Consider the following 17,652-nt stretch of genomic DNA (forward strand, 5'->3'; position numbering starts at 1 on the left):
GACAGGGAAGGGAGATAGCACAGTATGTCTGAGAAAGTCCTGGCTGTGTCCAGTTCTTAAGTGTGTAAGTCACTGTCCCATGTAATCTTGTCCCAGGCAGACACCACTGGCCAACTGGAGGCTTTGCGTCATCTTCCTTCCCTCTCTCAAGACTTGAGAGGCTGAATGTCCCTTATGAATGATGCTTAGCTGAATGTCCCTTATGAATGATGCTTAGCTGAATGCTTTCCCTGTTGCTTTACACTGGTATGGAGGGGAATTGAAGAGAGGATGGCAGTGTGTGCGTGTGTGTGCGTGTGTGTGCGTGTGTGTGTGTGTGTGTGTGTGTGCGTGTGTGTGTGTATACACACGCGCGTGTGCACGCCCAGGACAGTGGGTGTAGAGAATCCTTCAGTCTGGCACAAATTCAAGTTTCTGTTGCTTTGTACCTTAAAGATCTTTTGTTCACCAAAGAATTAGTCAAGCTGTGAGGACCTGGAGAGTAAAGAGGATAAATCTTGCACCTCAGGAAGCAACAGCAGTGCAGCAGTGTTATGCAGCAGTGTTATGCAGCAGTGTTATGCAGCAGTGTTATGCAGCAGTGTTATGCAGCAGTGTTATGCAGCAGTGCTACATTACTTCATTTTTGCTAAATCAAACCAATTTGTGACATGTTTCACCTAGCCAAGGTGGGAAGTTTGATCTCGGTCATTGTGAGGCCATGCTAGATATGAGTGAATTGTAAGGACATATACAGATCTGCAATGCCACAGCAGGAAATTATCCTGCCCCCCATGGCAACATGAATACACAGTCCAAATTATTTCCTGCCACACCAGGACACAAGTATCGAGTATCTTTGTGACAAGGGCTCGAGTCCCCAAGTCACTGTGCCACTCTCCAAGGTCCTGCCACTTGCCCCTGGCACTGGCGGGGCAGACTGCCATCCTGCTTCAAGTAGAGAATACGTCTCTGTTCCTGCCCAGTCTGACCTTGCTAGTGACAGCTTCACCTGCCCACCAGTGAGAAACTCGGGGAGGAAAACAGGAAAGCCTGAAGTTTGACCAGAGATACAGAAACTGCTTCTGTACTGGAAGACAGAATCTTAGTTACTTTTGAGAATGAAAGAAGAAAAAAAAATAAAATCAAAACGAGAAGTCTGGTTGCCCAACCAGTGTGCTGCTGCTGCAGAGAAGGGCACTGTGCTTCTGGGACTTGGACACTGCTACATCCTTCCCCTCCTTGGTCCCCTACCATGCTTGCAATCCTCTTTATGGCTGCCCCAGATTCTTCTCTATTGCACTTACAAACGAGTAGCCGGTATCCTCTATTTGTCTTCTGTGTGTCATGGCTGCTAATTTAAGTCTCATAGGGGAACCAAATTCATGTTTTATTCAATCCCACGTTTAGGAGTCTTAAGTATGAGAGCTCAGTAAATACTGAGTCTTGTAAAGACAGATTTTGTTACATGTGGCATTGGTAAACCCAGCTCAGACTCTGAAGGTGAAAGGCAAAACCAAACAGCACCAACGAGATCTAGTTACATTTCGTCCTCTATAAAAGTAAAGGGAAACAATCTAACAGAATGACCATCTGGCACAATGATAATGTTACTTCTAGATAATCTGGAATCTCATTTTCATATGTACTGCAGATCTATAAAGTCTTTTATGAAGCACTGGTTTATCTCAGGGTCTATGACCTTGGTGGCATTTATTTTAAAGACTTTAAAATGTGCATGCGTGTTTTGTCTGCATGTATGTCTGTGTGCTGTGTGTTTCCCATACCCCCAGAGATCAGAATAGGGTGTTGGAGCTCCTGGAACTGGAGATATGTGTAGTTGGTTGTAAGTCATTCTATGGATCCTGAAAGTTGAACCTAGGTCCTCTGCAAGAGCAACAAGTACTCCACTGATCAAAAATCTGGAAAACTGAGAGCGTATTAGAGGATGTTTTATTTATCATCCTAAATTCACCAAAACAACTTAAAATATTGACCATAACTGTGTTCACTCACTCATTCATTCATTCATTCACTGAAGTGCTGGGATTAACCCCCAGGCCTTATGAACGCTAGGCAAGTGCTCTACAATTGAGCTGTCTCCTAACACCTTTGTTAGGAGACAAGGTCTCATCGAATTGCCTGGGCTAGCCTCAGATGTACTGTGTAGTCTAGGCTCAGTTTGAAAGCCTATCTTCCTGTCTTTGCCTCCACAGCTGCCGAGACTATGGTGCATTAACTCACCTAGCCCTGTACATGACTTTATATTATTTCTTATGTATTACAGTTTTAGAAACACACAGTTATCAGCCATAGATATTGTAATGTAAAGAAACACACTTTACTTTTGGAAGGCATCTCCAATAAATACTTGAGAACATTCTCACTAGTATTAAGATGCTGCAGGGGGCTGCAGAGATGGCTCAGTGGTTAGAGCACTGACTGCTCTTCCAGAGGTCCTGAGTTCAATTCCCAGCACCCACATGGTGGCTCACAACCATCTATAATGGGATCTGATATCCTCTCCTGGTGTGTCTGGAGACAGCTACAGTGTACTCACAGACATAAAATAAATAAACAAATAAATCTAAGATGCTGCCTAGCTTGGCAGGCAGGAATCAGTGGCAGTCCTGCCACTCACATCCTCAAACTGTAGATGACTCACTAAGCCAGCCACATGCTGTCCTGAGGCACTGTTCCATTTTACCGAATTCCCACCCTTTTCTTCTGACAGATTGCTCACACATAAAGCATTTCAGTAGAACGTTAATCCCAAGGGTGCCCTGTCTTCCTTAACGGGTTTCTCCCACAGAGGGGACAACAGGAGTGTTCTTGTTCCTCTGATGCGAAGAGAAAACAGCACAACACCTCACCTTGTGGGCATGGAAAGCACACTGTGGGCTGCTCAGCTTCTGAGTGAGCCCCCTGTAACCTGCCATCTTTTACAGGCATTCCGTATAACCAAGGCTTCACTACTTAGGATGCTGACTTAAGTAGGTTAATACTTCAAACAACTGCTGCTTGTAAAATCTAGCTCCCTTGTTTCGTGGTCTAGACACAAACAGAAGTCTTACTAATTCTAACTAAGTGGGATTTAAAAATCAAACTAATTTATGTTTTTCACATTCCATATCACTGGTAAGCACGAGTCAGTTCAGGAAAACGCCCAGCCTCATTTACTGTGTTTTTTATGAGACTGAGAGATAATGAGAGCACCAGAAGAAATATGGAAACAAGATAGGAAAATTTGAGAATAAAATATCGACAGTGTATTCTTATTATGTGTCTTGAAATACCAAAAATGAGTCCACCAGGAGAACTACTTCCGCTCCTTGCTGGGTGCTCCCTGCAGCATTAGGAGTAGGGATGCAGGAGTAAGAGAGTAAGCAGTCCCAGAGAAAATGGCCTAAGAGGTCAGAGAAACCACTCAGTCCTAGATATGCTTCTCATTAATATAGACTTCCACATGTATTTCAGTGTTTTTATGCCTTCAGATTTCCGTGGAACGTGAAAATAACAACTGCTATAGGCTATGACTGTTCTTAAGGAACCCGCCTGACACTGCAGGCTGGCCGATCGCCCGAGTGAGGCGCTCCAGGAGACAGGTTTCACCAGGGCGTGACTGGCGCGGTGTAAGAGACTTGAAAGTAGAGTTCATGAGAGGCCGAGGGACAGGCCCCAGCCAGGGAGAATCAGATGCCACCTAAGGAAGGACAGCAGTGTTCAGAAGAGCAAGAGAGTCTTCTGTTTCAGTTCCCTTACGTTGCATGACCAAAGCCTCATAAACCATCCACTGCTCCACAAAGTAAGTACAGTAAACAACACACATTCACAACCCTGTCTGTTTGACTCCATTACACAGAGGAAAGCATCCTTACAATGCTATAAAATAGGTTTTCAGGGTCACCAAGAAGGGGATGGCCAACTGGTGAAAAGCACAGATTTGTGGACGGCTCCCTGGGGAGCAGGTTCAAGACTATGAAAGCCAGTGTTAGGAGCTTTACAGTGGAATGTGCTGTAAAGAAAGTTTGGAAAGCAACTGTGAAGAAAGAAGACAAACTGTGGTGTCTGTCAGAACTGCAGCATCTGTATCACTAACAGCAACGTATTGCTAATATCACATGGAAATTAAGCGAATTCCAGGTTTAAACTCAGTGAGGAGCAGCAGCGCCTTCCTGGTGAGGAAGCAGTGTGCTAAAGGGAAGAAGCCACTTGTAACTCTGACTACCTGAAAGGCTAAGGTAAGGCTCTAAATCAAGCTGACTACATTAAAACAGAAGAAGGCCTTTTGGGGGTTCCCAGTTGGCAGAGAACAGTTCATTATGGACTCCACATGCTTATGAAGATAACTCAGTGCAAATTACAAGCAGGCCGACACAGACTGAAAATTTGGAGTTTATGGTCACATGCCTGGGCTGAGGCCTCCCACTGCTGAGGGACTTCAGGTAAGGCATGGGATTGGAGCCTCAGCCATCTTAACAGTGAGTTGGAACCACAGACGAGACATTTAGCCTCTGCAGGCCCAGAAAATGAGACAAGAACTCTGTTCACATCAGGGAGAAGTTGATGGAGAGAATATTTCATTTATAAAAGAGTTCTATTATTTAAAGAGCCTATTACTATTTTTTAATTTACTAGCCTATCTAAAGCTTATGCAGTTTTGCCAAGCACCATCCTAAACACTTCACAAATGACTCATTTAATGAGTCCCTCATAAGCGTGTGAGGGGTGCGTTATTACACTTCAGAGATAAGGAGGCCGAGTTTACAACTTGCCGTGCCTGTGTAGCTATTAAAGCGGAGCTGGAATGAGCGTGCAGGCAGCCTGGCTCTGACTCCCAGTGCTGGTGCAGCTCTGTTGCCTTAAAGAGTTCTGAAGAGCTCCTAGCACGCACTGTGACAGATAAGTGGTGTTGAAAATTATAAGATACATCTTAAGTGTTGTGTAATTCTTTCCAAATCAGAAAGGACACTTAGTAACACTCCTAGGGAAAAATGTTTCTAGGACTATTAATCAGTAGTTTAAAACTCAACCACTGGGCTGTGCATTAAATACAGCCAATTTGATAAATTTTATGTTATGTACATGTTAACATAATTTTAAAGGGAATTTTAAAACAAATCAACATTGATATGTACAGTTTTAAGTATGTCATATACTCAGATTTCAAGTTGTAATATTTTTATTTTACAAAATTGAATTAAGTTCCAAAGAATTAAAATTTTTAATTCTACATGATGCCAGATTCAAAGAATATTCCCACAGTTTAGGGGAGTCAGCAGGTCTGCATACACAGAATCTACCCAACATATGAATTAAGTTCCATAGCAAGAAAGCAATCATAAACCATTGCTATGCAAACTGATAGTAAAGCCATCGTAATACATTAACAAACGAAGCAGGAAAAATCAACCAATCATAGGCCAGGAGGTATAAATTCTAGATTTTTTAAAATGTATGTTTGTATGAGTGTTTTGCCTGCATGTATCTATGTGCACCAAATGTTTGCCTACTGTCCAAGGGGGTCAGAAGAGAGTATTGGGTCCCCTGGAACTAGAGTTATGAATGGTTATGAGCCACCATGTGGGGGCTAAAAATCTTCCTGGGTCCTTTGGAAGAGCACCACGTGCTCTTAATTGCTGAGCCATCTGTCCATCCACTCCCAGTAGGTAATGCTTAAGACCAGTGTCTGCCTAACCTGCAGGTCTCTCCTGCGGCTGGAGACACAGGGCAGGAGTGTTGGGTAGAGCTGACCAACATGGAAAGGCTTAAGTGAGTCCTGAACACAAGTGTGTGCTCATTTGTTCTGAGCCTCTAAAGGGTCAGGACTGGCCCACGGTATCTAAAGTAGCAGGACTAATGGGTATCGAGGTCTAAGCCTATGAGAACACTAACATGCATGGCCTCTATGTTCTAACCTGCGCCTGCTTGACTGTCTATGAACAATGCATTTGTGGGCAAACACTAGCTATAGCTATTGCAGACAAATGCTCAGACTGTGTGCAATGACTGAAAAGAGCAGTGGAGGTGGTGAAGAGGACAGCTCACATGTGGTGCCCAGACAGTTCTCTGCTCTAAACACAGAAGCGGCCATTCAATTTATCTAATGAGGATTATTTAGGGTTTAAGGATTACAGATTTTGCTGAACTCATAAATAGATTCCAGTCCTTTGCTAGACTATACTTCAAAAAATAAAACACAGAAGGGAATTTTTAAAAAGAAAATGAAAGTGACATTAATATATCCAAGTGTACACTTAGGATTATGAGTGTGGGAATTCACCACTCGCTCCTGGAAGGGTGTATCAATGAGTTCGTTCACAACTCTCCCTAATTTAAAGGCTTCCGTGGCAGGCCCACTAAAAGGCATCCCCACTTTGCTCATACAGGGTTATAACTCTGAGGACAGTTTAGTGAGCCTTATACATCGTGAAGGTGGACACGTTTCCATCCTTTTTAGAAACCTAATGAAGTTGCTCCTGTTGTTTTGATTTGGATTTAATGCAGCACAAGCGTACAGCTATCTAAATTCATAAGAGATCAAGGAGAGACCTTGTTCACACAGCTGACTCAGCACATACAAATAAGCGTTAAACTGAAGAGATATAGAAAAAGAAACTGGCTTCTCTCAGTCACAAAGAACATGGGAGACAGTGGTTCTTGTCCCTGTACAAAGTCCATCGAACTAGCCCCAGTGTGCTAGAGTGAGAGGTTGCAGACGGTGACCCCCATCATTCAACAGGAAGCAGACTGCAGAGGCTCTAGCTTCCCTCCTGGTTTCAATAGATTCTAGCACGACTGTCTACACCACAGTAGAAATATGCTGCGGTTATGGCCTTAACGAAGATCATTAGCTCTATTTCCTTTTTTTTTTTTTTTTTTTTTTTTCAGAGCTGGGGTCCGAACCCAGGGCCTTGCGCTTGCTAGGCAAGTGCTCTACCACTGAGCTAAATCCCCAACCCCTCTATTTCCATTTTTGATAAAGAATATTCTCCACCCATTGTTCCTTCTATCTTTTTAGAACTTCCTCCCATTCACATGGATTCTATGAAGACTATATGCAATTTAACTTGACATTAGAGAACTAGCTAACACTAACTGACAGTCTACTATAACTGTCACGAATTCTGATTGTTCTTCATGGCTTCCTCAGAGGAGGACACTGAGTAGGAAGTCGAGAAGGGTGAGTTGGCCAAACACAACCATCATTCCACATGTACAATGAAATTAAAAGGTGCACACTGTCCTCATTTTAGAGGCAAATATTCAATAAATAAAATCAACCACTGCTTGGAAGCTTGTAAGTTGGCAGCGTGCACACAGGGAGAATGGGAGCTTTGACTGAGACAACTCTCTGTCACTTAGCACTTGGCTGACCTTGTAGACGTAGTCTGAACTTCATTTCTACATCCCAAGTGCATCAAGCAGTGGGGGTGCCTACCCTTGTGAGGTTACTGAAGACTGCATACAGAAAATGGACGTACCGATCCTTGCCTTCAGAGCACTTGTGGGAGAATGTGTCACAGAGCAAGCTATGTTTAATGCTCCGATCATCTCTTGGTAGTTCCTACTCATTTACAGAATTCTTACTTGATACACTACTGTGGACTAACAAGTTCTGTTTACAGGCAGGGAAATCAGAAGAAAATGATGAGCCATTGAGCCAAGTTCTAAAGAGATTTCAGGAAGCTCACTACCACAAGGAAAGAAATAACTGTGAGTTTTGTTCTCACACCCAAGAGATCCAATGTACTCTTCTAGGTTCTATGGACACTCACACAGACACACCACAAATAAAAGTAACAAAAAGAATATTTTAAACAATTCCAAGGGCTGGAGAGATGACTTAGACATTAAAAGCATTTGCTACTCTTGCAAATACCTGAGTTTTATTCCCAGAATCCTTACAGAGTGGCTCACAACTTCCTATAACTTCAACTCCAGGGAATCCTGTGCCCTCTTCTGGCCTTTTGGGTGCTGGAATCAATTGCACATACCCACACATAGGCACACACATATGCATAATTTAAAATTATGTGTATTAAATAAGTCTTTAAAATGACACTCTCAAGGGTACAAGTGAAAGGCAGAGAACTGGGAAGTGCTCATGAACCACAGCAATGACTACTGTCCTCTGATGCGGTTAGAACGACCTCCCCTCAGCTTATTCAGAGTTAGTGAGAGCAATGCAAAAGACATTCGGATGGTGACTGTGTGTCCTGTGCTCAGCTTAATTCATGTGTGTTAATTCTAACATGTGTGCATGTGTGCATGTGTGCATGTGTGCGTGTGCGTGTGTGTGTGTGTGTGTATCTTGGGAATACATAAGAATTTCATACTCTCTGTGAATAGACATGATTTCCCTTGCTTCTTTGCAATTTTGATGTTTGTGATTTCTTTCCTCTGGAAGAGTAGGTTAACTAGAAGTGGCGGAAAGGACACCTGCATCTTGTTCCTGACCTTGCAGGGACAGTCTTCAGTCTGTGGTCAGGGGGCATGATGCTTACACTACAGGGTTTCATACGTGACTTTGCTATATGGAGGCAGTCTCCTTCATTGGTGAGTGCTTTTATCACGAAGGGTGTGGAACCTTGCCAAATGCTTTTTCTGCATTGATTGAAATTATGTTTTTCCTACATCCTGCTAATTTTGTATACTGCCCTGATGGATTCTCATATGTGGATACATCTTTGCATTCTGGAGTAATCCTATTTGGGTATAATGAATAATTCTGGCAAATGCTCCCTATCAACACTGATGCAACAAATCTTGGCAACAAGCGAGTAGGAAGCTATAGTGCACAGGATACAGACGTACACTGCTGAACATCTACCCCGGCTAGTCTGCATTTATCTTTGTAGTTGTTTCCTTTGTGATAAACGGGAAAATTAGATTTAAACCCTGAATCATGGGATCTGGAGTGATATCTCAGGCATTAAGGGCATTTGTCGCTTTTCTAGAGAACCTGGATTCAGTTCCCAGTACCCACATCACAGCATCCTTAACTCCAGTTCCAGGGTTTCCAGGACCCTCTTCTGGCCTCCATGGGCATGAAATACCCATACTGTGCCCTTATATACACACAGATAAATTACTCAGAAACATAAAATAAAAATAAATACTTTTAAAACCTGAGTTTGTAACCTGAGGTTAATTTACAACAGCCTATCTTTGACAATAAACAAAGTTTCACTTCTTCAATAGTTCTACGCCAATCCTTTCAGCTCTTGAGGGTATAAAATTATGTTTTTATTTCAGTCTACAGTATGAACTAATTTTAATTCAGTTAGTCTTTTCTGCACATAAAAATGTAAATAAAAATCTATAATGATACCTGACTCAAAAATATTTTAAAGTATCAATCCCAATTCATCTAGCATATAAAAGTGAAGTTACAAGATGTTGTTACAATACTGCCTTTTATATTTTCTCATGTGTTTATTGAGAGTCGTATTATGTCTTCACTAGGCTCCACGGTTTTGTCTAGGGTCCTTCAATTCACCCCACAGGTTCCCATATTTCATGCAGAGCAGATTTCGTGACAACGAGCTCTCTCGGCTTCACTATCTGGGAATGCCTTTGCATCTGTCAATTTTGAAGGACGGTTTTGTCAGACCTAGCTTCTTTATTGACAGTTTTTTCTTTCAGTAATTTGAATATATCATCGCATACTGTGTTGGTCCAGAGAGTTTCTGATGGGAAGCTGCTGACTCTCTTACTGACCCTGTGATACCCGCTACATCCAGCCTCTCCCTGCCATTGAAGCTATGGCCACCTCCTAGCCACTGTGCTCATCCTAGTTGAGTTTTCTGCATAGCTAGATGCATGTCTCCCATCCCATTTACATAGCTTGGGGACATTATTTTTTTTAGATGCTCTTTGGTCCCATCTCTCTTGTGCTTCTGAAATGCCTACTTACTGGTTTTTTGGTTTTGTTTTGTTGTTTTGTTGTTTTACTGCTTTCTGAAATCTGCTTCTAGCTCCCTAAAATAAATGTTTTATTTAGTTATTGAATGTGTCTGTTTCTGGATTTCCTTTTGTGGGCAGGAAGCACAATTCAATGGTAGAACATTCTGAAATCAAGCTTGAGGATGCGGGTTCAGACAGCAGCGTCACGTACACATGCACAAACACACATGCGTACACAGAGAGTGATAATCTGTGTTTACTCCTGGGTTTCTGTCTCCTTACTGATATTTCCATGCATGCCTCCTATGACATTTCATAATTATCTTCCTTTAGTTCTGTAAGAACTACCCACAGTCCTCTACTTCCCCTTGCAGACGCAGTCACTCTCTAGAGTCTTACTCTTCTTATCTTTAATGTCAGGCCCCCATAAAGAGAAAAAAAGGTGATCAAAGATGAGGAAGAAAGTGTTTCAATCTCTTACCACACTGGGAGCCACTTTGGCTGAGGGGAAAGGAGCCTGCAAGAGGGAAGGAAGCAGGCAACTCACTTGCTCGTCCTTCTTTGTATGTGACCTGGTAATCACTTCGACTCCTGGGAGTAAACATCCCCAGGGCACGGGGGACAGGGGCCTTTTGGTCAGCTTATCTTGAGGACTGTGTAAGTTTCTCCAGGAACTGTGACCACTGCCTGACACAGGGATAGGTGGGGGTCTGGAAGCTGCTCCTGCACTAAATCCTCAAGTTGACTGAAATGAACTATACATAGCCCAAGCCTTCCCTGAGAGTTGCAGGCCTTTACTACGCATGGGCTCAACACTAGTTACACTGGGCAGATCTGCCACTTCAGTTAGTGTCCAGGTAAAATCAGATCCTGAATGTCTCCTGGTCCATTATCACAGACCCTTCTCCCTGAACACCTAAGAGAAGCGAGTATTCTTTACCAGGGGAGGAGTTGGTTTAGGTGTCCTTACAGATAGTGATAAAGGGCAGGCATGAACACTCTAGAGTAAATTACACTCTAGAGTAAATTAGGTGTCTTTACAGATAGTAATAAAGGGTAGGCATGAACACTCTAGAGTAAATTACACTCTAGAGTAAATTAAGTGTCTTTACAGATAGTAATAAAGGGCAGGTATGAACACTCTAGAGTAAATTACACTCTAGAGTAAATTAGGTGTCCTTACAGATAGTGATAAAGGGCAGGTATGAACATTCTAGAATAAATTCCAAGTCTACACTAGAGATGATAGTGTCTCCAAGTTACAGTTTTATTGCCCAGATTTCAGAGATTTCCAGAGAACTAATGATGCTTTGGTCCTCTGTGCCCTGGAGAGCCTATGCCCTGACCTAACTCTGCATTGCCTTCGACCCTTTTTCGAGTATATCTCAGTGTAACAATCGCTAAGTGTAATAATTATTGGTAAGGAAAACCTGCTACCTTTGTGTAGAGACAGTGAAATTCGGTCAGCAGACCCATAAACAAGTAAGTCAGGTAAAAATAACTATTCCAAAAACTTAAAACCAAACAATTGTGACTGAATGAAAGGGAGAATACTTTTCATTTTGTAAACTAGAAAAATTAATGTTCACACAAATGCATATAAGACTAATTCTAGACAGTCTGTATTTCTGTCTCATGGTATATAGATAGTACAACGTGTATAGTCCATAGTTTACAGGAATTCTAAAAATATTTAATTACCCTTTAAACTAAGCTGTGAGGTAAGCTCCTGTCAGCATAGATAGATGGTCGACTGCTGGAATTTTTCACCTGGAGTTAGAGAAAACTGATCGTATGCTTGTAGGACTTAGGTTCTTCCTCCCTTGCCCTGAAAAATTTAGGAAAGCCTGTATGGTCTTGCGTCCCTTATAAGGTAGTACAATACAGGAGCTCCAGGGTGCAGAGGACCACACAGCATTAATTTCCCAGGAAATCTGGGCAATAAAATTGTAGGCTGGAGTCACTATCATCTCTGTCTCCAAAACATGGGAAAATGTCAGCCATTCCTACTCTGAAGTTAATCATGTTCAACCAACTCCTCATATGCCCGTCAGCCATGCCTAAATCCATCTCCTTACATTGTTTTCTGAGCAACTGAAGCAACAAGCTCCTGTCATCCCTCAGCTCCCTGTCCTAGTGAGCTAACTCTAGATAACCAAGAGTGGGGGAGGCTGGCACAGGAGGACAGTCTGGCATACAGTAGCTCAATCTGAGAAACTTCATTTAGTGGCGTAGAGACCCCGAGAAGGCGTCCTCATTCTCTCGGCTGCAAAGGCACGAGAACAGGCTAGAAATAGGAGCGAAGGGCGGCGGCAGCAGAGCCCTGCACAATACCCACAGTCTCTCAGGCCTGTGTGCATCTACCGGAGCCGAAGCCTTCAGTAAGTTCCAAACACAAACGTGTATCTCCTGACTCCTGAGCTTGGCCATCTTCTCTATCTGACCTTTTCCTTTCCCCAGGGAACAGTGGTAAGACAACCCTGATAAAATTCAAACATGGAGGATATTCTAGATTCAGATAACAGAATACATTTTGACTTTTGTCAATATAACCTTAATGTCCCCAGCTTCATGAGCAGCTGGGTTCCCGCTCCTTAGGAGGAAGGAGAGGACGAAGAGAAGCAGTTGCACTGTCTGTGGTTCTGTGGCTCACCAGCACAGCGGTCTAAGGGGAGAACAGGGCTCACCCTGAGGTGGTGGGGTTGGCTAACATGAAGAGGTGGTCTGCCAGGGTTGCCTTCTAACAGCATTTGAACTAAACGTTTTAAAGCTACCTGTGCCAAAATAAAGCAAATCCACTTAAAACGATCTTAAATTCCCAATGTGACTGAGCTACGTGCTTTATCTATACACATACTGAGATTTGCACCTGAATACATCTTCTCACTATTAAAAAATAAATTATATCAAAGCTGAGTGGAAGGCATCAGTCTTCACGGTGCCGACTGTGTCTGACACGGGTTTTAATGACAGCACGGCGCGCAGACAAAAGACTCCAGGGTGGCTTTCAGCACAGACAGCCTCTGCTCACCATGGCTGCTCCGTGTCCAGGTCCAGCCTGCCTTGTCATCCCCGGCCTGAGATCTGATAACTAACTCGCTGGAATGCGTGAGCTAAGGTTTAAGAGTGAAAAGACACTAGCGGAGTCAGTGTAATGAAATCCCCTGTTTGAAACGTGAAAAGCTTGTTGTGCTCCATAATTAATTTTCTGTGACTGATGCTGACACTTAGAGGCTCGGGAGAATTTAAAAATGACAATCTTAAGACCCTGTCAAAGGTGCGTTCTTTAGTTGATTTTCACTGCATTGCCATTGGCAGAGAAAAGCTGTTAAACCCCGGGGTAGGGGATTTAGCTCAGTGGTAGAGCACTTGCTTAGGAAGCGCAAGGCCCTGGGTTCGGTCCCCAGCTCCGAAAAAAAGAACCAGAAAAAAAAAAAACGCTGTTAAACCCCACAGCTATTTCATACCCACGATTTCCTTAAAATACTCATGTTTCGATTTAAAGCACACTATGTATGACTGGTCTATAAATGCAGATGTAAATACGTGTTGAACCTGAGATAAGAATTGACAGTGACGAAAAGAAACCTGAGAAGGCATGAAGCTTCGTGGTACTGCACCTACCTTTAACGTGAGGCTAAAATGTCCAACGAACGCTGCGCTTATCCATGCTGTTGAGCGGGGGTGGCCCAGAAACTCTATGTAATACTTATCAACATTTCCATCCCGGTCATAGGTTACATAGTTTCCTTTGAAAGGATCAGGACAAAGGATTCCTGGCCAACTTGAAAAGAATTAAAATAAATTTTATTATTTTAAAAATGAAGCTATTGATACATCTATCACAATCAAATATTGAACTTATTTCTTTGAATTTTAGTGATTTCTGCAAACATAAATTCATTCCTACTTACACTTTTCAAAGATAATAAGCAAGGGATAAATTGTATCTTTGTAACAATAAAATGTCTTGATATTGTCACAGACAAGATGAAAAAAACTAAAAGAAATGATACCCAGAATCCATAAGAAACACCACTCATAGGCAAAGAGGGGTAAAAGATACATTGGATTCTCTGCAGAGTTAACTCTAGCCAAGAAAAATGATTAATTACCAGAATACTAACCACTGACATGGCTTCTGCCAAAGTGAGAGAACGCTGTGTGCATGGGTGGGTGGGTGGGTGGATAGATAGATAGATAGATAGATAGATAGATAGATAGATAGATAGGAAGTAGGTAGATGATAGATAGACAGGTAGATAGACAGGTAGATAGATAGATAGATAGATAGATAGATAGATAGATAGATAGATAGATAGACAGACAGACTGACAGACTGACAGATAGGAAGTAGATAGACAGGTAGGTAGGTAGGTAGGTAGATAGATAAGTAGGTAAATGATAGGTAGATAGATGATAGATGACAGATACATAGGTAGGTAGGTATGTAAATGATAGACAGACCAACTGACAGATAGGAAGTAGGTAGATAGGTAGGTAGGCAGATAGATAGATAGATAGATAGATAGATAGATAGATAGATAGATAGATGATAGATAGGTAGATAGATGATAGATGACAGATACATAGGTAGGTAGGTATGTAAATGATAGGCAGACAGACAGACAATAGGTAGTAGGGAGGTGGGTGGGTAGGCACTGTAGACAACAGACATGACACATGGATGGCAGGTGGTCGGTGAGAGGTAGATGATATGCTGGATAGACACACTTGACAGCTTATAGGTAAGTGATAGATGTTTAGATAACAAACGACAGCTATAAAGCAATGATAGTTAACAATAAATGGTAAGAGAGATGAGGAATGCATAGCTATAGTTGTAGGCAAACAGACAGCGGATAGATTGATAGGCAGTAGGCAGAACAAACAAGCTCAAACAGAGCTCAAACAGTGATAACTTTGCCAACTACAGAAAAGCAGGACATTGGTTCCACCTTTCTAAACTGTTCCTTCCTCTTCATCACTCCATTTACAAGCCATGAATCTGCTACAAAAATTTCAGAACTCTAAGTAAATTTTTATTTAAAATATTTGAATATGTTTAGAGGCTGGAGGGGTGATGGGTTCAACTCCCAGCACCCACATAGCAGCTCATGACCACCTGTAACTGCAGTTCCAGAGGATCTGAGCCCTCTCCTGGCCTCCAGACACCAGGCACCAAAGTGGTGCATAGACAAAAACATCCACACACATAAAATAAAATTTAAACAAAAAAGATGTGTTTATTGTGGCAGAAACCTCTATAGACCTCCAATTCCCAATTAGGTAGCTTTCTATTTTTCTACTTTCTAATTTATATTTTTCTTTTAATTATCACTTTTTAATATAGATATGTATAACTGCTAATTGCTAAGCCATCTCTCCAGCTTCTGCTTTTTCTTTTCCACATCAACAGCTCAAAGCTGAGCTCCATGACAATATCCCATGTGGAGACCCAACCAGAAATTAGAGAGAAGTCCCAAGTCACACCCACTCCATTTATTTGATGTATTGGATTCTATAAGGAAAGGGGAAAACGAAAAGACACACAGCCACAGTCATCTCAAACATCCTGACTGTGGTGTAAGTGGAAACAGACTTAGACTGGGACATACAGGCATTCGCAAGGTAGAGGCAGGCGGTCTCTGTGAGGGTGAGGCTAGCCTGATCTACATCCAGTTCCAAGTCAGCCTGGCTACATAGTGAGATCATGTCTCAAACAAAGAACTTTAGCGCTAAGAAAACCGACCATTTCAAATAATGCATTTGTTCAATATTTTTAAAGTAATTTCAAACTTTTATTTAATGCTAAAATAGAACAAAGCAGAGTAGGCTCGGCAACTGTGAACTGTGAACTGTGACCTGGGCTCCGGGGTAGAACTGGCAAAGGAGAGAATAGAGTCCTGGGCAAGTTAACCGGCTCCCAGAGGATTCTGGGACACCCGCCATCACCACTAACCTCGCATCAATCTGATGAGGTAGGAAACTGTCATCTTCTTTATTAAACAAGAAAACGGGGTTTTACAGACAGAACTTTCAAGAAGAAAGTTTTTGCTGCTGCTGCTGTTTTGTTTTAGTGCAGTTTAGTTTTTCAAGAAGACACTTGGTAAGACATAATTCAAAAGAGGTCTTCTTGATCAAAGGACATGGGTCACAAACAGGCCCACAGGCAAGAGAGCCACAGAGTCCATACTCAACTCTGAAAGAATGCCTACACCATGGTTACATCAGACACGGAGTACTTAGCCTCACAGCAAGTACTGGTTAGCAGCAGAACTTAGCGGCACAGCTCTGACTGGGCGGAGTTTCATTACAGGCCGCTCCTCAGATCAGAAGCTCTAGCGGTCAGCATTTACTGGTACTGCTGCTCGAACGAGTTGACTCAAGGTTAAAGAGAAATTTATGTAGACTCTAGGAATGCCTATTTAATTTTTGTATAATAAAACAAACAGGTCTCAAGAGAGTAGTTCTCTGTTGATATCATTAGTTTTCTTCCACACTGTGGCACCACACACCTAAGAACCTGTAAAGGCACACACAGCCTCTTGCTAAACATTCCCTACTGGTTCTCACTCTAAATGGCCTCTGACGGAAGTGGGCTGTGGTGTAGGGTGTGTATGGTATGGTGTAGGGTGTGTAAGGTACAGAGCTGTGGTGTAGGGTGTGTAGGTGTGTAGGTGTGTAGCTGTGTGGGTATGGTGTAGGTGTGGTATAAGGTGTGTAGGTGTGTAGGTGTGTAGGTGTGGTGTAGGTTTGGTGTAAGGTGTGTAGGTATGTAGGTGTGGTGTAGGTGGAAAACGCTGCTGCCTTAAACTGAAGCACAGAACAAGGCCTGCTTCCAGGTCCTAACACTGATCAGGATGTAGGTAAGCCTCAGAAAGGCTACTTTTGGCTTTCAGATATAACATGCTAATTACTGCCATGTATCCTGTTTATCCTATTACTAAATCAACATTTTCTAATTCATATTTTACCTTACATAAATAAATTGATTATTTTACAAAACTGCACCTCTGAAATTAAAGTTATTATTTTGTATTTAAGTGGCAAAATATAGATTGTTGGCCTGAAATGCTGTGTTGGGATTCAATCCATATTTTATCCAGAGCAAAAATTTTATACACATACATTAATTATCCCATCTAGCCTCAAATGATCCTCCTGCCTCATCATCTAGAGTGCTAGGACTACAGGTGTACAGGCGTGCCCAATTTTAATTAAGTTTTAAATAATTTTACCAACATCCCAACAGCTGGCCCAGCACTCTGGAACTAAAGCAGGAAGAAAAGGCAGAAATCAAGTGAGGATCCCATGATAGGGAGTCCTGGTAGCACTTGGACAACAGTTCACAGCTCAAGCTCTAGATTATGCACAGTTAACGCTGCAACACTGAACCGCACACCTGTCCAGTTCTGCGCAGCCAGCAGTGTGAGGTGGGAGAGTCAATGGCCGTCAAGTGAAGAAACCCAGGCTCTCACTTGAACCTGCAGCTCTCGGCCTTTCTGTTGGCATCAAGTTCTTGCTATGATTCCTCATGTGTTAGGAAGTTCAAATTAAAGTGTGGTTTGTACATTTTTGTTTTGAGAATTAAAAGTCTGTCATCACAGGGCTTACCTGTCTCCTACCAAATGTAGATGTTGAAAACTGAAAAGACAGCTAAGGGAATGACTGAGAGAGCTGGACACAGAGTTGTGTGTGTGGATCCCTGCAGTCAGGAAGTAGAGGCAGGAAGATGGACTCCAAGGCCTATCTCAAAACAAC

At 42.4% G+C, this 17,652-nt stretch overlaps 1 protein-coding gene across 1 annotated transcript in view; it reads right to left on the reverse strand.

Annotated features, from left to right (window-relative positions):
* Nucleotides 1–17,652, reverse strand: part of Zcwpw2 (zinc finger CW-type and PWWP domain containing 2) — a 90,401-nt gene that overhangs the window by 40,611 nt on the left and 32,138 nt on the right. The window contains exon 3 of the mRNA XM_032911075.1: nucleotides 13,513–13,672. Coding sequence (XP_032766966.1) covers nucleotides 13,513–13,672 — 160 coding nt within the window. The remainder of the gene's footprint in view (nucleotides 1–13,512; nucleotides 13,673–17,652) is intronic.

This window comes from Rattus rattus, chromosome 8 (genome assembly GCF_011064425.1).
Source record: "Rattus rattus isolate New Zealand chromosome 8, Rrattus_CSIRO_v1, whole genome shotgun sequence".
NCBI lineage: Eukaryota > Metazoa > Chordata > Mammalia > Rodentia > Muridae > Rattus > Rattus rattus.